The sequence below is a fragment of the Panthera tigris genome, chromosome A1 (assembly GCF_018350195.1).
Source record: "Panthera tigris isolate Pti1 chromosome A1, P.tigris_Pti1_mat1.1, whole genome shotgun sequence".
Taxonomy (NCBI): Eukaryota; Metazoa; Chordata; class Mammalia; order Carnivora; family Felidae; genus Panthera; species Panthera tigris.
This window is the reverse complement of record NC_056660.1, coordinates 50,685,227-50,708,117: the sequence shown is the minus strand read 5'-3', so window position 1 is coordinate 50,708,117 and position 22,891 is coordinate 50,685,227. Positions and strand designations below refer to the sequence as shown.

The following is a 22,891-nucleotide window of genomic DNA, read 5'->3' as shown; positions in this document are numbered from 1 at the left end:
AAATCATGGCCTGAACATATCTCAGTTACCAGTTTTCTGAATCATCGTTTGTCTCTATTCCAACAGTGGGAATTATGTAGCTCTTTCTTCTAAACCTCTTAGTTCTCATCAGAATATCACTGAAGTTTGACTTTACAAATTCCAGAAACCAAAATTCTTAATTTTTAGTATGACCAAAAAAAAAAAAAAAAAGTATGGAATCTAAAATAGTTTTAATATTTTGGAAGTAAGTTTGAATGGTATTCATCACATCATATTAGGAAAATTAAATATGGCAGAGTGTGCTTATTGTTAAGACTACCTGAGTAAGGTATTCTTTCCTGAACTTCACTGCCATCCATCACACCAGCAGTTCACCTCGCTTTAGAAGATGGCTACAGGGGCACAGAGGGGGCACGCTCTCTCTCTCTCAAAGTAAATAAACTTTAAGAAAAAAAAACAATAGAAGACGGCTACATACTGAACTTCTCATTACTAATTAGTAAAATGAGAATCACTGTTGTCTTACACATTTGTGATACTAAAAGAAAACATTATGTATAGGGGACTATATCTATTAATTTTTTGCTTATATTGATAGTCACTGCTATGTGCTAAACACTGTATTTAAACACTTTAATACCTCCTCATTTAAGATAATGTCTCCATTTTACAGGTAAGGAAACAGAAGCTCGGTAGAAATGGTTTTCCCTAGAAATAACATGGTAAAATGGTAAAGCCAGAGTGTGAGACCAGTTCTACTGACTACAAAGGCCATGTTTTAAATATTCAGCTTTGCGTACTGATGAGTAAAGCTGCCAAAACTGGCCTTTGATACATATTTTTAAAATTTCTGCCTACATTTGTCCTGGCACCGAGTCTAGAGTATTAGCTTTGTTTGGGTTGTTTATTTATACTTTATAGTTTAATTTTCAGAATGTAGCATAGTTGGAGAGGAAAAAAAGATTTCCTAAGTGTCATAAGTCAAGTTCCCAGTTAAGTATACAAACTCTACATAGACATATATAAACTGCCTCATATGTTAACTTTATTTAGAACCTCTATGAGTGTAATTATCAATAATTCTTTAGTTTTCTTTTCCCAGAGGCATAGCTTTCACTAATCTTTGGAATTGGTACTTATTTTGTTACATGAAAATAATTTGGTACTTTTTTATAGTAGCAAACTTACATATACATAATATGTACACATATTATTTGAACTTTCTAGTGAAGTAGAATAATTACAGAAATAAAATTACAAATTTTCCTTGTCTTATGTGTGTATAGGTCTGAGGGAGGGAGAGAAGTGTGTATATAGGCTTTTTCTTTACTGTTCTATAATTTACTTTTTTATTTCCAATTATCAGTAAGATTTTGCAATAGGGTTCTAGTGAACTGAAGTTATGAATGATATCTCTGCCATTATTCTGTAAGAATAATTCACTGCTTATTTTCACTGTCTTTATTCATTCCTTTTAAAGTATCATTTTCTGTCTCATAGCCCCTGACAGGGTCTTACACATCATAGGCATTGGAGGAATATTTATTGGCTCTAGATGACTAAGATTATCACTTTCTTCTGTGTAAACCATGAATTTAAGATCATGTGTTTCTTGTTATTTTATGCTAGGTATTCCAATATTAGAGTATATGTTCAAAGAAGAGGAAGAATGTTTCAGTACTAATTAAAACCACTATAATATGACAATACAAAGTCTAATAATTCTGAGTTTATACTGAGTAATGATAATTAGGAGTTTATACCTAAGCAAGATCCTCCAAAACTGAAAAACTTCCAAATGACTGAGGCATTTAAGATCTACTGTCCAGGAGGCCTAATAGTTTGTTTTCATTTTTCTTGTGGAAAAAATGGTAATTAAGACAATTTACTATTCTCCCAGACATTTTCAATATGTAACGTATGTCAAAATAACAGTACTTTCAAGCCCAGATAGGAAACCTCTAGGTTATCTTGCAACAAGTTTTTCTGTTATACCTGTATGCCACATTCTTAAATGAGACAGAACATTTGCTACATGTGACTTAAAATGTCCACTTGAGTACCTGCATGCATATTTATTTAGGTTTGAGAATACCAATATATACTAAAGCACCGTGTTCATTGTAGAGATGGAAAGAAATGATGGAAAGAACTTAAAACTCAGATTTCCTTTTCAGCCACTCACTGGCTTTATTTAGGTAGGTTATGTGACACAGCTGAGCCCTTTTTACCTCATCCATAAAGCGGGGTGCCCAGTAAATGTTATCACTTGATATCATTATTGCCTTTTGATGCAAGCACTTAACATCTATTATGCTCCTAGGAAGACTAGAAGAAATCACAGCCTGAGAGCGAGCAGTTTATTCTCAGTGTGGAGGAGTAGCAGGAAGGAATTTGGAAAGGGACAATTGAGGTTTCCTGGCTTCTCCTCGGTTTACATTTTTACAGTATAACTTTATTATTTGTCTTGAGGTCGATTCTTCATAGAGTAACACTATGTTGAAATATTAGTATGAATGTTAGTATAAAGGCCAGCTTTGTTTCTAAGACCTAGAGGTCATTTCTGTCCTGCATTATAATCATACCACAGAATTTGTCCATTTGTTTACTTGCCTCCTGTGAAGGTGTGGCATGGATGGAACCTTGGATTTATGTGCCTACTCTTTTCTTCTCTCTTCAAACAGAAGTATCTTATGCTAAAAACCTTTTCGTTTTGTTTTCAGTTTTAGCTGTCTTTGTACCACATAAGTGTTATATCCTTCTGAAGGCAGGACATGGTTACATGTCTGATTTCTCTGAACTGTAGTTACCGTTTTTAACTTTGCAACTAATAAGATTTGTGGAGAGCCAGATTTTTATTTTTAATAGCATCTTCAGCCCTCCTGTGCCTCACATTATTGGCTTAAGGAGTAATAGTTAACCTTTTCATGGAATGTTTTGAAGTTATTCTTTCTCAGGCCTAGTATATATACACATCAAATTTTGCTCAGAATTTTCCTTGGTCAGCCATCACAAACTCTGAAATGATATGCTTTTCCTTAATCTTGTATATTCCTTAACCATAGTTACTTGGAATTTACTGTGTATTCAGTAATATGCTCTGAGTATGTTTTATATAGGTGCAGTTTTGTCTAGAAGTCATCTAGACACATGCTGTGTTTGGGGGGTTATCCACCTTAACAGAGTTTCGTCATCTTCCTTCCGACTTTCCTATGTAGGTTAATGTTATTTTCTAGTGAAAAGCTTATTTCTGTTTTATCCTTCACTTGGAAATTTTATTCCAGCTTTCATTATTTTATAATTCATTTAGTTATACTAAGATTTATGTGAGTAAATTTTATTTCCTATTCCATTTCTTCAGCTCCCGTAGCATTCACATAATTCCACTTTTCTTCTGATTCCGGATGTACTGATTATGCAGTGATAATTGTTATCTAAAGCTGTCAGTCCAGACAGCTGCTAGCTAAGAGTGTGTAATAATTACTATCACTTTATTTTAAACTCTCCAAAATATTACTAGACAGAAGTGGGAATAATATACTTAATTACATTTATTTTTTATCTGCATTTTGTTCAGTTACTGTCATCTTTTGACTATGTTGAATGTTTATATATTGTCTCAAGAACCAATAAAGTAGTTTTTATTATTTTTAAAAGTAGGTATTTTTAAAATAAATAATTGCCAAATATCAAGTTAGACTTAACCATTTGCTGCCTATTATAGGCATCAATAATGTCAAAAATATCTGATATTCTATTCAGAGCAGAATATAAATGTACAGTGAAATTTAAATCAGGTGAAGAAGGTCAGGAACACTGTCCCTATCATTCTTCTATAAACCCAGTGAAATTTTATAATCATTGCTTGGAAAAGATCTATAGAATTAGATTTCTTTCTTATATCTTAACAAATACATGTACACACACATAAATGTAGGTATATATAATCATGGACAGAATACAGTGAAATTTGAGCATTGTCATAGATATATTTATAAAACTTTCTCAAGTTCTTTCAAATATCTATGTTAGGATTGCATTCAGTAATTCTAGGACTAAAAAATGTATAACCGCTGTACTGCCTCCTTGATATTGAGAACTAGAAGACCCAAAAAGTAAAAATAGATGAAGTTTATTTCTGCCAGTTATTTGTAGCCTCCTTTGAGATGTTCTGTGGAAAAAATTCCATCACTATTACTTCCCCTGTTTGAGTCTCAGGATAGTGATATGGGTGATGTTATTAGACACCTGACCTCCTGAATATAATGTATTTCTACTGCCCTTTCTAATATTCTGTTTAATATTTCTGATCATTGCTTATTGTTGACTTAACATTGAAAAAGAATATATGGGGGCACCTGGGTGGCTCAGTCGGTTAAGTATCCGACTTCAGTTGGGGTCATGATCTCATGGTTCACGAGTTTGAGTCCCACATCAGGCTCTGTGCTGACAACTCAGAGCCTGGAGCCTGCTTCAGATTCTGTGTCTCCCTTTCTCACTGCCCCTCCACCGCTTGCACTCTGTCTCTCTCTCTCAAAAATAAACATTAAAAAAAAGAAAAAGAATATATCTCCCTTTTAAATCTCAGAACTGCAGTTTTGTGTACTGCCACCAGATTGTGACCTATGCCTTGATTCTTCCAGTTTATGTTCCCAGGAGCAAGGTCAAGTTTCTCATATTCACAGCAGAACCACAATTTGTCCTTGTTAAACTGAAATGAGAATGCTTTCCTTATTAAAAATTAAAGTTATATGTTTTTTTTTATTAGTAGCATCTAGGGAGTGATTTTTTAAAATACAATTCACAGTAGACTCTCAAAGTTGCTGTGATCAGAAAATGAACTAAGTAAGTACTCCAGGGAACTTAATAGTTGGGATCCAAAACAAAGAAGACAAAGAATAAATGACATATGAAGAACCTTGTTGTTAATAAGGGGATATTTTATGCCAGATAGACAACATTGACTTCATTGAGTACTGGAGAAAAATCTTGTTTTTTATATTGTTACTATTCTCTTTAGTGAACTGTATGTTGTACCAAAAAGAATCAAAATTCCACAGAGGTGAATTTGATAATTGTTTGTTTTGCCTATAAAATGAAATTTTAAAAAGAACATGATTATTTAGTTTCCAACAAATTGCCTGAAAGTTAATCAATGTTTTTTCTTTTGTTCATAGATGCCAATGTATGTCTTAAGGATTGCTTCTCTTTTTAAATTGAAAAATGTAAATCTTTTAAAAAGTTAACTATATCAGACTATGTTCAAATATGAGCAAATTTTGTAAAAATTAAATGTGTAGAACAATTGTCTGTCCCAGCTTAATTTTAACAGCCTTTTTTAGACTTTCAAAAAATGTTAGAAATTCAATCTTTATAAGCTTTGTAACACAGTGAAGAGACTCCAGAGCTGTTCTGGTTTCAAAACCTCTTCCAGGACTTTGTCCTTAAACCTCAAACATCTTATCCTACAAATGTCCTTGTTTTTCACATTTATGTTTATAGGTGCTTCTAATTATGATAGTATTCTGATTTCTGCTTCTATGTCCTCTTGCTAAACCCTGTCTTCACAGATTTTGGCAGGCAAGCCACAAGAGTGTATCCTTACATTCGCAGGTTGAATTCCCCTTGAATTAATTCTCCAGTGAAAAGCTGGTACCCTCCTAACTGATATTTTCAGTGAGAGTTGCAGACTTTGTAGTAAATGAGATTTAAATAGCATGAGAATTCCTTTTGCAGCACCTGGTACCTTTGGGTTTTTATAGAGTTCAAAAAGAGGTTTGCTCAAAAACATTAAAAATTTAACATTTTTTAAAATTTAGGTGAAGATGATTTGAGGGCACGTTTGTCACATTTCTCCATACATTCCTGCTTTTCTCTCTTGAACCCACTCCAAGGGGTCCTTGCCGTTGTCCTTATTCACAGAAATTACTCTAGTCTCTTTTGTTTTGCTAAGTTCAGTCTTCAGTTCTCAGATCTCATGTTATTGCTGTATCAGCAGTGTGTTGACAGAGTGATGGCTCTTTTTTCCCCTGAAATACCTTCTGCTGGATATTTCCTACCTCATTGACTATTCATTTCTCTTTTCTGCATCTTCCTCTGTTCTGTCTTCCTAGGAATGTCCCAGGGCTTTGTCTCTTCTGGACCCCACTCCCTAACTGGTCCTCTCCAGGCATGGAATGTCACTCAGCATCTGCATGCTTGTGGCTCCCGAGTTCATCACCACTTGACCTAGTATATATTTGCTTGTTGTCTCTCCTTTTACCTGAGGATAAGTTCCATGAGAGCATGGACTTTATATCTATTCATCTCTTTATCTTCAATTTTCAGAATAATGTCTGACATGTAATACATAGTCCATACCTTGCAGGGAGTGACCTCTTGGTTTTTGAGTAGTCCATCTTTAATCTTGGCCACACTAATGAATCAGTCAATTATTACTTTTCCTTTTCGAGAAAAGTGTATGTTGTATCCAATTTTTTATTTCACGAACAAGAAAGCTATCCCCTTACTACTTTCTTTCAGCTCAGTTGATTTAATTGCCATGAGTTAAAATTTCAAATAAAATGGATGTTTTTTCAGATTTAGATAGAGCCTTTTTTTTAGCATACAACTTTGAAAAGACTACAATTTAGGGGTTCTATTAATTATTTGAAAAAAAGATAATTTTAAGTACTTCATTTTCTGCATGGTAAAATCATTAATGTGTCTAGCATTTTTCAGTGACTTGTAAATTTTCTTTGCTTTGTTTGTGTTGCAAAACTTTTTATGAAACAAAATTTGGTATCTCAGTAATAAGCTTTACAGAACAAACACAAAATATAGGGAGTAGCACTAACATTGCCCACTGAAAATGGACTCAGAAAAGTAGTCAACCCTATATGTTTCCATACATATTGGAAAAATCATAATCGTGTGTCCATACAGAAAACCAGGTGACAGTAGCTATGCTAAACTGTAAGTAATGCTTCTGTATCTCCCACTATTTACAAAAGAAAAAAAAAATTACTTATAAACTTTTATTTATAAGTAAATGAGCACCAAAGAAAAGAAAACTGAGTTAAAGAAATATTAGTCTAAAAGAAATGTTCAATTTTGATTTATGAGAGCAATGAGCCTTACTTAGCTTTTAATGCATTTTGAGCTATCTTTACTAATTTAAACCAGTTTGACCTTTGTGTTCAGTTTTAATTTTAGAGAAATATAAACCTGTTGAAAAATTTAGCAGAATATGAACTTTTTAATAAGGTGATTGTGCATACCATTTGAAATGCTTTGTTTCTGCTTGTGTTCTCTGCTGAATTTTTTTTCCATTGAATCTGTGCTGCTTCTTTGCCAATGTTTTCCACTATAGAATCTCCATCTCACAACCTTGCTTCTCGTGAGCGCATTTACAAAAATTATGCTGTAGCTGGGCCTGCCTCTGCTCTCTCATCTCTGTCTCACAAACTCAAGGGTGGGTATGCGTGCATTCACTGATGGGCCATTCGTAATGAACATGGGAGGTTTCAATAAAGAAGTTTTATTAGTTCACCTCAGTCATTTCCATCCCATTCCATTTTTTAAGATTAAAGTTTATCATTTTATTTAAAATTTGATATTTGGGGTAATTTGTGTTGTGTCTATTCAGTATTGTAGTATTAATTATCCTAATTGCCATGCATGTTTATTATATCTATAGGTTGAATATTTACTTTTATTTAATTTCAAACCTGTATAAGATCTTTAAAAATAAAATAGGTATATAGAAAGAAATGCCTGATTTGGGGAGTTGTAAAGTCATTATCAAAACAAGATGTTATATACACATAAGGCGTAAAGCACATTGTGATCTGTAAGAACATAGTATCTTACGTGACAGGTTTAGTCTTAAACCCCTTTTTCTGTTATGGAATGTTAAAATCATTTTCTATTTAAGTTTTTTATGCAAAACACTTTGATAATTAAGTTGAAGTTTTTTAGTTTAACTTAGTTATCAGGATAGATATATAGATATATAGATATCAACCTACCTCTCCTGTCTGGCATCGAGTCTTCCTTATAGTATTTTCTTAGTTACCATGACAATTGATAAAATTTCAGGCAGTTTAAAAATATGCTTTTGGTTCATTACAAAACTACAGGTGCCTACTCTTATTTTTGTCTCAAACTAATATTTAATTAAACTCAAAATTCTGTATTTTAAGAAAATTTTATCAAGTTGATTTTTGCACCAGTGGTTAATGTATAAGTTTTTCAAGTAATTTTCCTTTTTCCTAGAAATGGGTAAAACATTTTTACGTTTCTCCTTTGTACAGTTAATAGTGATAGTATGTAGTCTCATAGGATAATAAATAGGATTATAGTCCCTGATCTCTACAGTATATAGTGTTGTCAAACCCGATATATATTATGGCATAGCACAATGTACTATTTTAGTTATAGTATAGTAACATATAACCTGATGATTCATGATTTGGGTATGAAAAAATTATAAACGGCATTAATGAGTAAATACATGTTAAATGTTTTTAACATGTTTACTAATTTGTTTGAATGTGCTAAATTTCCATCCTGTTTTTTATTATTTTTCTACAGAATTCCATTGAGGTTAAACAATTTTTGCCTGTTATCACTTAAACTTACATATGATAACTACAATCATTAAACTAAATTTAGTGATGAGTGTAAGTTATCATGTGTGCTCTAAAGATTTTTAGATTGACTTGTTTATATTTATTGATCTTTGAAGCAACCACAACATGACAATTTTTAGTAATACAACATGCTACAAAATGGTTTTTTGGGTTTTTTTTAATTTCTTTATTTAAATTTAAGTTATTTAACATACAGTATAGTGTTGGTTTTAGGAATAGAACCCAGTGATCCAAAATGTTTTAAACCCAAATGAAGAAGATAAACATTAATGAGTTAGCACATGGTTCTACACACTTAACAAACCTGACATTTTATTTTAAAAATATATGAAATATATTTTGAAAAATAAGTTTTTCAAGAGGAGTTATTTATAATTTGGCAATTAACAATTCAGGAAGAAATAATTCTGCATTATTTATGCACTTGGACTCCCAAAAGGTATTCAGATATCACCACTTAGAGATCTTAAGAAAATATTCACCACCACTAAAGGCACAGAGATGAAGTATACAGGTGCCTGTACTCTCCAACCCTCTCTATATAGCAGACATTTTTTGCCAACATATGACGAGTGGTGTTCCTGATATTCATAAGATTTCATTGTTCGGCCAGCCACAGAGATTTCGCTTTATGAGGAATTGTACACCATTGATTTAGAAAGCAAACCTCTTTCAATTCATGAATTGATCTCTTAGAGGGCTGGCAAATGTAAAAGATTTACTGGCTACTTATTTGTCTAGACTTACTGATTTTTATGGTTCAGCTTCTGAAATAAATGTGATGGTGAAAGCACTTCCAGCTGTCAGATTAATAACAACAACAAAAAATAGGACCCCAAACATCACACATTAAAAATTAGTGGAAAGGACTAGACTGATGTTTAATTCTACCAAATACAGTGTATTTGTTTATAAAACTTCTCTGTGGATCTATTTCTGGATCAATAAGATGAGCAGCAGTTTGTTAAACTACTTTTGTGCAGTTTGAGAGTAATTATTTATCAGGATTGTTACACCTTTTTATCTGTGCTCTAGGTCCTAAGACAGTATCAGTATCTAGGATTTTTTTTCTATATTGTGATTTTTTTCCATGACTTTTCCCTCAAATTAGCCCAATCTCTTATACTGCTTTTATAAAAAGAACATATACTACATATGATAAATGAAATTCATGATAGAATGATAAGGAACTGTAGAAACTGAGGAGCATTATATTTAGTATAGTTATTTTTATTCATCCAAAGAATGAAAACAATTACTGTGAACACTGACATGTTGCAGTTAAACTAAGTATTCAGTTTATTAATATGCCCTAGATAGGCTGCCACACTTCATGGTCTTACTACAGAATTACTTGACTTGTAAGCATCTGATTCTCACACCACAGTGGCTAGTTACCTTTGCCCTGTGGCCTCAGGAGTCCTAATTGCAAAAAGTGGATTTTCAGAGGATCTGAAATTTGGGAATAGCAGAAGAAAAAAGTATTTATTGAGCATATACTATATTCCAGGACCTGTTCTTAACATTGTATCAATGGAGAGTAACAGACAAAAATACCAGTCCTTAACGGACCTTCCATTAGAAGGGCAGATTCTGTGGCAATATTGCCTTGGCCTATACTAGAAACACATGTGTGCACTTGCACGTGTGTGCGCACACACACACACAGGCCAGCCAAAAAACATTTCCCTACATATCCAAATTTGTTTGCATTCCTTTTTCAAAAGAAGAGAGAGAGAGAGAAATACCTACATAAAACTAGTTAAGACAACCATCTCAATTTACTAGGTAGCCTTTTTCAAAAAATAAAAATACTTCTAGCAAGGTTTATGGATTTTCAGTTTTTAATACCACTTGAATCACTTTAATCAGATTACTTTTCTTCTGACAACTAATTAATATTACGTGCATTAAAGGTAGAAGTTTTTAAACTTCAGGGAAGAAAGGTAACGTTGTAGGGTGACTACTTACTGGTGACAAAGACAACTTGGCTCTGATGCCTCAAAGCAAAGTATGAGGAAGGAGACACATTGCGTGAGGGCAGAATGCCAGAAACAAATGGCGACCCTGTAGAAATAGCTAGTGCTTTGCCTAGGAAAGAGGGAATTTTTTTATCTGTTTTTTTTTTTTTTTCTGTTTTCCTGATTCCTTGTTTCAAGGTCCCATGATTCAGACTTGTACTACTGATTCTGAGGTTCCTCCCATTTCTTTTTTTTTCCAAAAGGACACAAACTCTTGAGTTCTAACCAGCTAAGCTTAATGAACTAAATAAACTTTTGGGATATAATCTGTTTATAAGCAATAGACTGCCTGAACTGTATGTAATTAAATAGTAAGTTTCAGGCCTTCATATATCATAAGTTCTAATCCATAAGTTCCGATTGGAGGGTTTTCTAAGCAGCTCTTTATTAGCCTAATTGTATTTATGTACTTGAAAATAATAAATGTATCTATATGAGTTCAGTTTTGCAATTCAGTAAGACCTATACCATCACCCTAATAAGGATGTGAGATAGGACTCTGCTGGAAATTTAGCTTGACTACTTTATATTGAAAAATACATAGGTTTTCTTAATTTCTTATTCCAAAAAAAACAGTTGTGTTTTCTTTCTAGTCTGTCCCTGAATTTAAATTCAAATTATTATACCAGGGCTGAGATTCAGATATGGAATTCATACTGATGTATAGGTTTTATTTATTCAGTCTGTTGTGCATCCATGAAAATAGTTTTTGGTGGCAATGGTTGTATAATGATGCAATAGAAATTTTATGAGAAACATTTTCCCTTCTTCCTTTATTCCTCAAGTATTTTTGTGTATGACAACATGAATTTTTTATTCATGCTATGCTTTTATTTCAGTGTTTAGTGGCTAAATTTTAAGTTACGATTTTATTAACAAGTTTCACTATGAAATGGACCATACAGGTGACCGAGGAACTATCTCAACATCTTCTAGACCACTCTCTACATCAGGAAAATCAGAACTGTCCTCCAAACACAGCAGATCACTTAAACCTGATGGACGTATGAGCCGGACTACTGCTGATCAGAAGAAGCCAAGGAGTACAGAAGGCTTGTCAGCTAGTGAATCCCTTATGTTGAAATCTGATGCTGCAAAGTTGAGGTCAGACTCTCATAGCAGGTCCTTGTCCCCCAACCATAATACCTTGCAGACACTAAAATCTGATGGGAGGGTGTCTTCTAGCTTTAGAGCTGAATCTCCAGGACCAGGTTCTCGGTCATCATCTCCTAAGCCAAAGACTCTCCCAGCCAATAGGTCTAGCCCATCTGGTGCTAGTTCTCCGCGCTCCTCCTCACCACATGATAAAAATCTACCTCAAAAAAGCACTGCTCCTGTTAAGACTAAACTTGATCCTCCTCGGGAACGTTCCAAATCAGACTCTTACACACTTGACCCAGATACCCTACGCAAGAAGAAAATGCCCCTCACAGAACCATTAAGGGGACGATCAACATCACCAAAACCAAAACCAGTACCAAAGGATTCTAAAGATTCCCCAGGAACCGAAAATAGAGCTCCTTCTCCTCACGTGGTACAAGAAAACCTTCACAGTGAGGTGGTCGAAGTCTGCACTTCAAGTACTTTAAAAACAAATAGTCTAACGGATAGCACCTGTGATGAAGGTAGTGAATTTAAGAGTGTTGATGAAGGTTCAAATAAAGTTCATTTCAGCATAGGAAAAGCACCACTGAAAGATGAACAGGAAATGAGAGCATCCCCCAAAATAAGTCGAAAGTGTGCTAACAGACACACCAGGCCCAAAAAGGAAAAGTCCAGCTTTCTCTTCAAAGGGGATGGAGCCAAACCTTTAGAGCCGGCCAAGCAAGCCATGTCCCCTTCCGTGGCCGAGTGTGCCAGAGCAGTCTTTGCCTCTTTCCTGTGGCATGAAGGCATAGTACACGATGCAATGGCTTGTTCTTCTTTCTTAAAATTTAATCCTGAACTTTCCAAAGAACATGCTCCTATAAGAAATAGTTTAAACAGCCAACAGCCTACAGAAGAAAAGGAAACCAAATTAAAAAATAGACATTCGTTGGAAATATCATCTGCACTGAATATGTTTAATATTGCACCTCATGGACCAGATATATCTAAAATGGGTAGTATCAACAAAAATAAGGTGTTGTCTATGCTTAAAGAACCACCTCTGCATGAAAAATGTGAGGATGGGAAAACCGAAGCCACTTTCGAAATGTCTATGCATCACCCAATGAAGTCCAAATCTCCTCTTCCTTTGACTTTACAACATTTAGTGGCTTTTTGGGAAGACATCTCTTTGGCTACTATCAAAGCAGCTTCCCAGAATATGATTTTTCCAAGTCCTGGTTCTTGTGCAGTCCTTAAAAAGAAAGAGTGTGAAAAAGAGAATAAGAAGGCCAAAAAAGACAAAAAGAAAAAGGAAAAGACAGAAGTTCGGCCCAGGGGTAATTTGTTTGGTGAGATGGCCCAGCTGGCAGTCGGAGGACCAGAGAAAGACACCATCTGTGAGCTGTGTGGAGAATCCCATCCATACCCCGTTACCTATCACATGCGACAGGCTCACCCAGGTAAACAGTATTACTGAATATATATTACAAGTACTTTGTGTAAAAAAAATGAACTGAATAACTTCTAACTTGAGCTGCTCTATAACTTATGTTAGAGTACAGGGAAACTTTAAAGTGCATTATCAATATCGGTGTTGAGGAAAACAGCTAAAGGAATTGTAGCAGTAAGGTGGTAATTTAGTGCAATTGCGTTTTAATGTATCCCATTCGGAAACACTTGATTTTTTTAATGCTTTATATGTGACCCAAAGGGTGCTATTAAGGTGTCTCACACAAAAGAAATAATGACATGTCCATACACATAGGAAATATCCCAGTATTAGGTCTCCTTCAATTTTAGTATTTTCCTAATAAAAATTGCAAATTAGATTATACTAATTTCCTCGAGCATTTTCCTATAGAAGTGATCTCAACTATTAAATCAGAAGATTGTATTTTAGATAAATACAAGGATTTCTATAACACTTGATGAGTATTCCAAAATTCACCTATTAGGAGTTTGGTTAAACCTTTTGTCTTTTTACATATTACACCTGAAATGTTTTATAAAATACAAGGTTCCTTAAAATATATCATTCTTACAGAATATCTTATATTTATTTTGTCCAATTTTCTTGGCATATGTCAGTAAGCCTAAATGTACCCACATCTTAAATTTCTTTTCATCTACCTGTATAGAGTGTCTCCAGTATTTTAGGTACTGTTTAATCATTTTTTGCTAAACATGCTATTTTTCTGATGCAGTTAACAGCCTGGGGGGGAAAAAAAAGTGAGATACCTGCTTCAATATTTTGCTTACTTTGAGAAGGTGAATCTGTCATTCATATATAAGTGTCATATTGTTAAGGGAACTTCAAGTGTTAATTTTGCTCTTGTTTGAAGGTTGTGGCCGGTATGCTGGTGGACAAGGTTACAATAGCATTGGGCATTTTTGTGGAGGATGGGCCGGTAACTGTGGTGATGGTGGCATAGGAGGAAGCACTTGGTATCTAGTCTGTGATCGCTGTAGAGAAAAATACCTCCGTGAAAAACAGGCTGCTGCAAGGGAGAAGGTATTTTTATTTGGTTCTGACGATACTATTAATGATAAGAAAATCTTGTAAAAATCCCTTTTAATTATCGTACTATATCAGATAATTCTACCTAGTTGATATTAAAGATCAGCTTTTATAATAGGAATGATATACAATTCTAATATTTGTACTAGGTTAGCTATTTTTAATTACAAAAATAAATTGTATCTTGGCATATGTCAAGATATGCATATGCATATGCAGCACATATGCCTTATTTGTAATTGTTTTCCATATAATTCTTTATTATTAATTATTACTCTACACATATGCATTGCTTTTCCATTTCACCTTTATCTCTCTGAACCCTTTTCCTTTTCCTCTCTTTACCCCCTCTCTTTTTCTTAATCCTTAAGTATGCTGTAGGTCTCATGGAAACTAGAAGCACACCCAAGTAAAAATTTGCAGAACACACACACACACACACACACACACACACACACACACACACACACATTTACTCTTTTTTAAAAAAAATAATTACATTTAGATTTTACTAGTTAGGTTTTCTTGATTTCCCAAGGAAAGAAAAGAAATAGTTTGTGTTTGAAATAAAAGTTGCAGACAGTTCAGGAAAAGCTTACAGTGAATGTTCTTTTTGGTAATCACTATTATTATTTTAAAATAGGTCTATAAGTGCTTAATAATTTTTATTAGAAACTCAAAATATTTAGGTTAAGAAATTGAAAATTTGAATATGATTTGAATACTACAACAAATTTTTCTTCGCCAGGTCAAACAGTCCAGGAGGAAGCCAATGCAAGTCAAGACTCCTCGTGCCTTGCCCACCATGGAAGCTCACCAAGTGATTAAAGCAAACGCGCTGTTCCTGCTGTCCCTGAGCAGCGCCGCAGAGCCAAGCATTCTGTGTTACCATCCTGCAAAGCCATTTCAGTCTCAGCTTCCCAGCGTGAAGGAGGGCATTTCTGAAGATCTTCCTGTTAAAATGCCTTGTCTCTACTTACAGACATTAGCTAGGTAATATAACTTGGTGGTTGGTTTTCTTTTTTTTTTAATCACTTGGGATTAATAGCCATTGTTGATTAATATCCTGCTCTGAATACCCACACTGCATTATCTATTGTATACGATAAAGAGACCACCAGGAATTTATTTTCGGAATTGCCTTGACCAACATACGACTGGTAGGGTACACACTTTATGGTAGTAAGTATTTAAAAAAAAAAAATGTACGTACTATATCAATTTGTATTATCAATACAAAATATGTCTTAGGAAATACGACTTTAGCTGTCTTTTACTTTTTGGTAAGCTGACTTCAGTCTGTTACTAGCTGGGAATGTTAAAGTGGAAAGAAACAATTTGCTCTCAAAATCGTTCATTGTTTACATTATTCATTCTGTTAGCATTTAAATGTTAGTTAGCTGGGTATCAGCTTTGTGCTAGACTTTGAAGACACCAAGATGAATGTAATAAAATCCTGACTCCCGTGTGCTCACACTCTGTGGAAAGACAGACCTACATGTAAAGAAAACATTTAAGATATTTTGTGAGGAGTACTATAATAGAAGTATGAAGAGATGCTGTTAGAGCATAAAAGAGGGAGACTACCTGAATCTTCCCAAGGAGATCGGGAAAGGTCTCCCAGAGGATCTGACACTGTAGCCGTCTTAAAAGATAAATAGAAATCCATCAAGTAGGTGATGGAGGACAGCGACTCCTCAGAGTAAAACACATGTGTGAAGACACACATGAAATAGCATTACACATTTAAGGAATCAGAGGCTGGTTAAAGCATTGGCCACTAGGAGAAACAGATGAAATACCCTAGAAGTGATTACCTAAGACCAGGTAATATGGGGCTGTGTAGCCCCTACTAAAGTTGGATTTTATCCCATGGACAAGAAGAACAGTTAAGGAATATCAAACAGGGAAGTATATGAACTTATTTGCAGTTATATCAAACAGGGAAATATATGAACTTATCTGCAGTTAGACTATCACTCTGCTTCAAACATGGAAACTTCATAAAGGGCATGACTGAAGGTGGAGAGAAGCCTGTTGTATACCATTTCCTATATTGGACTTGAGTTGTATGACCTATACTTCCATACATTATATCCTGACATTGTAAGTGGCCTTTCATATACGAGGTTCGGGTTTTTTTTCAACAGCTGATGAATGAAGATTTCTACAAATTGCCTACAGGAATGGCTTGCTAACCAACAGTTCCATTTTTGGCAGTGTTGCCCTCTCCATAGCAAAATTATACCGGGGTGTTTTTTTTTTCTAATTTTGTAATTACTATTTTAACAAAATGAATGAAAAACAAAATGAGGATGTGAGACTAGAGCTTCAGTCGGACCACTTAGTAGATAGACTAGGTCAACAACTCGTTCCAGTTTGAAAAGGAAAGAACCAAATTGTAAAACATGTAAAAAACCAAAAATGCCATTTTACCATAATTATGGATTTTATATTTTTAGCCCTCTGGGAAATGGACACCCACAACCCACCCCCACCCCCCGATGTAACATTTCTTGGGTCTAATTTTTCTCAAATTTGACTCTTACATATCTTCCTACCAAAAAAGTGACTGGCTGTATTTCAGTAGCCCATTCAAGAGACATGAGCCTGAACCAAGGCAACGATGATGGAGTCAGCAGAGAGGAAGCCTAGTAATCATAGGCATGAATGACTGGTCACAGTTGAGCACCAGGCCTACCACAGTACCAAGGTACTTTGGCCTAGGCACCTGGGTAGTTAGTTGGTGGGATCATTCATCAAGATACCAGAGGTTGGAAAGTTCTCAAAAGGAAAGAAAATGAATTCAATTTTGGATTTGACCTATTTGTGGCACCTAGAATATGTATGTGTGAAATTGTCAGACTTTTATTTCCTCCTACTTATATCTATAATTATTTTAATACTTTACCCTTATAGAATTACATGTGCTACTTTTCTTTTATGAAAGAGATTAAAAATGAAAAATATCTATGGTGCCATCATACTTGAAGTTACTGGGTTTAATTTAATGCAGGCATCATCACGAAAACTTTGTGGGCTATCAAGATGACAACCTGTTCCAGGATGAAATGAGATATCTACGTTCAACATCTGTACCTGCCCCATACATATCCGTAACACCTGATGCAAGTCCTAATGTGTTTGAAGAGCCAGAGAGCAATATGAAATCTATGCCACCAAGGTATTTCACTTCTCTCCTCTCTGTTGAATAGCCAGTGTTTGGTGGTGGGAGAAAGACTGAACTAGAAAAGAATGCTTTAGAAGTTCTTTTATATATCTGTCCATCTCAGGAAAGACATTAAGTCAGCTCTGCTAACTATTAGAGCAGTAAGAAAAAGCATACATACATGAATGAGGCATAGTCCTTGACAGCAGAGGCAGACTAGTTGGAGAGAAAAGATCAACTAAATGAAGTAAAAGGTTCCATTATATATTGTATCATGTAGTGCCGTAGTAAGTCAGACTAGAGAAAGGTCACTTTGAGGCAGTGCCTTTAGGTTTCACGGAAGAGGTAGCACCAAAAATAAATCTTGAACTTCCTGGATTATTGCATGCAGTGTTCTCCTCCCCCTCACTTAGCTATGGTAGCATCAGTGCAAAGACCCTCCTGAAAACTGACTAGAAGCATCTAAATATAATGCAGAGGGAATTCGGGTACCACCGCAACTTTTTGGAGGAGGAACCATGTGATAAAAATGCAAGGATAGTCTCACAGTGTCAATTGAGAAGCTGATAAATTTAGTCAAAGATTTCCACTAACTGTGTGAAGCTGGATTGTGTTAGCAATGATTATGGGGAAAAAAGATGGATAAAAGAAATACTTGATAGGAAAAATCAGCGTGGCTAACTGAAAAAGGATAAGTTTAGTATAGCATCAAGATATCAGGCATGAGTAATTGCAAACACATTATTATTGGAAAGGAAGACATTTGCTGAAGGAAGAAAGAATATGCTTATTAAGATATGCCACTGTGTTAATACTGTATGGTTATGAATATAAACTAATATAGTGGATATTTTAATACACACAATAGAACTTATATATCCAAATGAATATATCTTCCGCTGAAAATACTTGTAATATTTCCCTCCAACTGTGTGGATTATTCATCAGAGGTTTTTTTTAGCTGCTTTTGAAGTTTTCTCCAAAGAGTACAGTATAGCCTTTTATATCTATAAAGATAATAAAGTATCTCTAAAGGAGATAGATTTTTTTTTAAGAATTAGAAACCATTTTGAGACTAGTCTGATAAATGTGATTCGTTGGGTTATTATTACTCTTCAGGATCAAAATCAAGTGGCGTAAACTTCTAGGTAAAGACAATTAAATGAAGGTTCCATGTATCTTAGACTATCATAGAATATTCTGTGTATCGTAGAATATCATAGTCAAAGTAAATTCCTTTAGCATAGAAGCCCCTAGTATCACTAGTGTCACAGAAGAAAGTGGAAATCTAGGGAATCCTATTTCCCAGAGCTCCATGCTGAAGCAAAGCAACAATCTAAGGTGCCAGGGAATGCTGCGCAGAAATGGTATAAACATGCACTCAGTGGGATGGTTCCTGGTATAGAGGATGCAATAAAATCTCAAGTTATCTCTGGGAGAGAAAAAAAAATTGGTATCAAATAGTGTGGAAAAGGAAGTCTCGGGAAATCCACCGATACTTTATCAGAACAAACAGAAGACCTAGACAGATCTGCCCCCTTAAAATATTACCAAAAGTAAAATAGATAGTATGTAATGAAAGTCAGATGAAGAACCCAATATGAAAGAAAACTCTCTCAAGGAAAAAAAGAACGTTTCTGTAAGTACTCTAGTACCGAGAAACGTGATAATGACATAAGTTTAATGAAACAGTATGAGAATGAGATAAAAAGCAGAATGAGTAAAAAGGAGATATCACAGAGCTAAGAGGACAGACTGAAGACCAAATGAACACCATTGTAAGACTAATAAATTAGAAAAGTTTAGAAGAGTAAATTGAATGATGGACATGAAGAAAAAGTTTGAGATAATCACAGTGAGTAAAAAGTAAAAAAACAAAGAAATTATAGCAGTTAGAAAGAAGATAACAGGTATGGAAACAGGACAATTCAAATGGTATCTTTAAAGTAGAAAAACCAATCAATAAAATTGAAAATGTATTGGGGCGCCTGGTTGGCTCAGTCGGTTGAGTGTCCGACTTCAGCTCAGGTCATGATCTTGCGGTCTGCATCAGGCTCTGTGCTGACAGCTCAGAGCCTGGAGCCTGCTTCAGATTCTGTGTCTCCCTCTCTCTCTGCCCCTCCCCTGCTCATGCTCTGTCTCTCTCTGTCTCAAAAATAAATCAAAACATTTAAAAAATTTAAAAAAAGAAAATGTATCTAAAGCTATAATATAAGAAAAAATTTCCAAAATAATAAAATATTGAATTTCCAGACTAAAAGGAAATTTTTATAGCAGGTAACCATGAGAAATAGCTTAGGTTGAAAAAAAATAGCTTAAGTTATTGAAATATGAAGAAAAAAAACACTAGAAGTTTTCAAGTAACTGAGCACAGAAAAAGAAGTCATCTTGTAAAAGGAAAAGTTAGACTGAATTTGGACTTCTGTATAACAACTTCAAATGGCAGGGCACCTGGGTAGCTCAGTTGATCAAGCTTCTAACTCTTGATTATAGCTCAGGTCATGATCTCACCATTTGTGGGTTCGAGCCCTGCATCGGGCACTGCTCTGGCAGCACAAAGCCTGCTTGGGATTCTCCCTCTCCCTCTCTTTCTCTGTCCCTCCCCTTTCACACCCTCTGTCTCTCTTAAAATAAATAAATAAACTTAAAAACAAAAAGAAGTCATCTTGCAAAGGGAAAAGTTAGACTGAATTCAGACTTCTGTATAACAATTTTGAATGAAAAAAAAGTGAAATAATGTCTCTTTCTTCAAAAGAAAGAAAATACTACCTTAAAAATTTTACCCAGTCAGACAAACTGCAATATAAAAGATCTTGGGAATCTTAGAACTAAATTGTGGATTAATCAAAGGAATCAAATGCATATTCTAAAAAGCATGTTTAAAAGACTATATATACTTTACACATAAGGGTAATTTTCATAAAATCTTAAATAAAAGAAACTGATTCAAGTGTTTCTATTCAGCCAGGTTGAGAAATTTTAAGCATATGGTAATTCAGGAATATAGCATTTTTGAGCTATTCTTTTAAAAAGTCTTGACCAACTCAAGCTGTTACAAAAGTTGATGAATAATGACTGCATTAAATCAGTGGTTCTCAGTGAGGGGTAAGGGGGTGGTTTTTCCTCTCAGGTGACATCTGAACATTTTTGCTTGTCATAACTGGGCTATTTCAACGGGCATCCTAGTGTGTAGAAGTCAAGAATGTTGCTAAACATCCTACAGTACACAAGACAGCCCTCCACAACAAGGAATTACCTGATGCAAAGTAGCCACCGTTGTTAATGGTCATCTTCACTTCCTTTTGGTTTTCTTGTGTTGCTTGAATTTTTTTTCATAGGCATGATCATTTTTATAAGAACGAGTCGTTATTTTTTTAGGTTATATAACAATCCTTTTTTTTTTCCAAGTTGTTGGATAAACTTCCTCTGAAAGCATAATAAATGTCTTGAATTTTATAGTAACACCATTTATAAGGTGAATTAAAATTAACATATCCCTATTCTCTGGTCATTCTGGAAGCTGTTGGCCCAAGCTGACGTCCAGGTACATTTACCCCCATGGGTTATATACAGTATTTATAGCCTGTTCAAATGAGAGTGTACATACACTTAAAGAGGTGGTGAGTGAAGAAAACAGCCAGGGAGGGAGTTAGCTACTTCCTAGAAAATGTATAAGCTTTACTGAGGAACATAGGCATTCAAACCTGGCTTGAATGGGGGAAAAGAAACGCAGAACTCCCAGTAAGCACAAATGTCCCTGTTTGGAAAGAAGTAACAGGAAAAAGAATACATTGAAAACAATAGCTTGTAAATTTGTCTTAGGAGGTAAAGGAAGGTATTTCTTTTTTTTATAAAATGCCTCAGTAAAGGAAAATATATAACCATATTAATAACTCTTCAAAAATTTTTTTTACACTTTAAACTGTATAATTTTCTTCAAGAATTTTTTAATGTTGCTATAGTAAATAGAAAAAATTTTAGTTTACTTAAACCTGAGTGAAAATCATTGAATTCTTCTAGAATGTCTGTATAACTGTATGCCAAAAATCCGTTTGTTACCTTTTGTTGAACTTAGTATGGCCATGCTGTTGAAAAGTCTTTGGACACCACTTCCCAAGAATGAGAAACCTAATTGAGCACTCAAGTACAGAGAGAACATTGAACTGTTTCACTTTCCATTTTATTAGGTTTCTGTATGTACAGATCCATTTTCTTTCTACTCAGTGCTCTCACAAATATATCTGCCTGGTTTTCCTGAATATCGTGACAGATAACTTCTACCACAATGTTGTGATTCTGAAAGGAGTTTAGCACATTCAATGCCTTTTTCTTCTTTTTCATGTAAAAATGCAAAGTAGATTTAAGAAAACCAAAACTTTTAAGATGCAATTCTAAAATCAATCAAAATGTTAATGCTTTTGGAAAGATCAAATGGTGATTTAAAGAGAAATTGTCAAGTTGGCTTTGAATTTGTGTTTTTCCACATGAGAGGTAGGTTCATATATTTGACTACACTGTCATAAAGTGAATATAGTTTCACTTTATTCACTTTTTCTCCTGTTTTTACCTGTCATCATCTTCTGTCTACAGTTTGGAAACTAGTCCCATAACTGATACTGATCTTGCAAAGAGAACTGTCTTCCAAAGATCATACTCAGTTGTTGCTTCTGAATATGATAAACAACACTCCATTTTACCTGCACGAGTTAAAGCCATTCCTAGAAGAAGAGTTAACAGTGGAGACACTGGTAAGTATAAAGATAAAAAGGAAGATTCAGTGATCCACATGATTTTGTTTGCAGGTATTTTTTAACATCTAGTTTTTGAAAGGAAATGGATTAGTTTTTTTAAGTTTATTTATTTTGAGAGAGAACATGCATGAGAGAAGAGAGCACATGAGAGGGGGAAGGGAACAGAGAAGGAAAGACAGAATCCCAAGCAGGCTCCATGCTACCAGCACAGAGCCCAATGCAGGGCTCTAACTCACAAACTGAGGTCGTGACCTGAGCCAAGATCAAGAGTCAACATCAGACTTAACTGACTGAGCCACCCAGGCGCCCCAGAAATGGATTAATTTTAAATCGTGGTTGACGTTCCTTTTATGAAGCTATAATTGTGCCTCTCTAAGTTTTCAATTTCAGTTGAAAGACACACTTAGAGACCATCCAGTGATTGATTATTCAAGAATAAATTGACCTTTAAAATCTTACTTGTTAATGTTGCTGTCATGAGCTATTCCACTAAGCTTCAGTGAACTAGTAGTTCCAGTGACTTACACTTTCACAGTTATATTCTCAACTCCTAATAGAAGCTTATATATACCCCTTGCAGCTGCTTCCTCTCTGAGTAGATAATTTGGGGACATAAGTAGCTCTTAATCAGTAAAAAAGTTAGACAACCTGGACTAGTTGGTATCAACAGCTCCAAATCAGGGCTGCCTGATTCTGTGTCAAGAATAAAAAAAGAAACCCAAGAGAAA

At 34.7% G+C, this 22,891-nt stretch overlaps 1 protein-coding gene across 13 annotated transcripts in view; it reads left to right on the top strand.

The window, feature by feature from the left end:
• Positions 1–22,891, top strand: part of MYCBP2 (MYC binding protein 2) — a 283,680-nt gene that overhangs the window by 222,670 nt on the left and 38,119 nt on the right. For all 13 annotated transcript variants that reach the window (XM_042978630.1, XM_042978658.1, XM_042978633.1 and 10 more), the window contains 5 exons: positions 11,542–13,185; positions 14,068–14,237; positions 14,992–15,236; positions 17,260–17,427; positions 22,003–22,160. In XM_042978630.1, the coding sequence (XP_042834564.1) occupies positions 11,542–13,185; positions 14,068–14,237; positions 14,992–15,236; positions 17,260–17,427; positions 22,003–22,160 (2,385 nt within the window). The remainder of the gene's footprint in view (positions 1–11,541; positions 13,186–14,067; positions 14,238–14,991; positions 15,237–17,259; positions 17,428–22,002; positions 22,161–22,891) is intronic.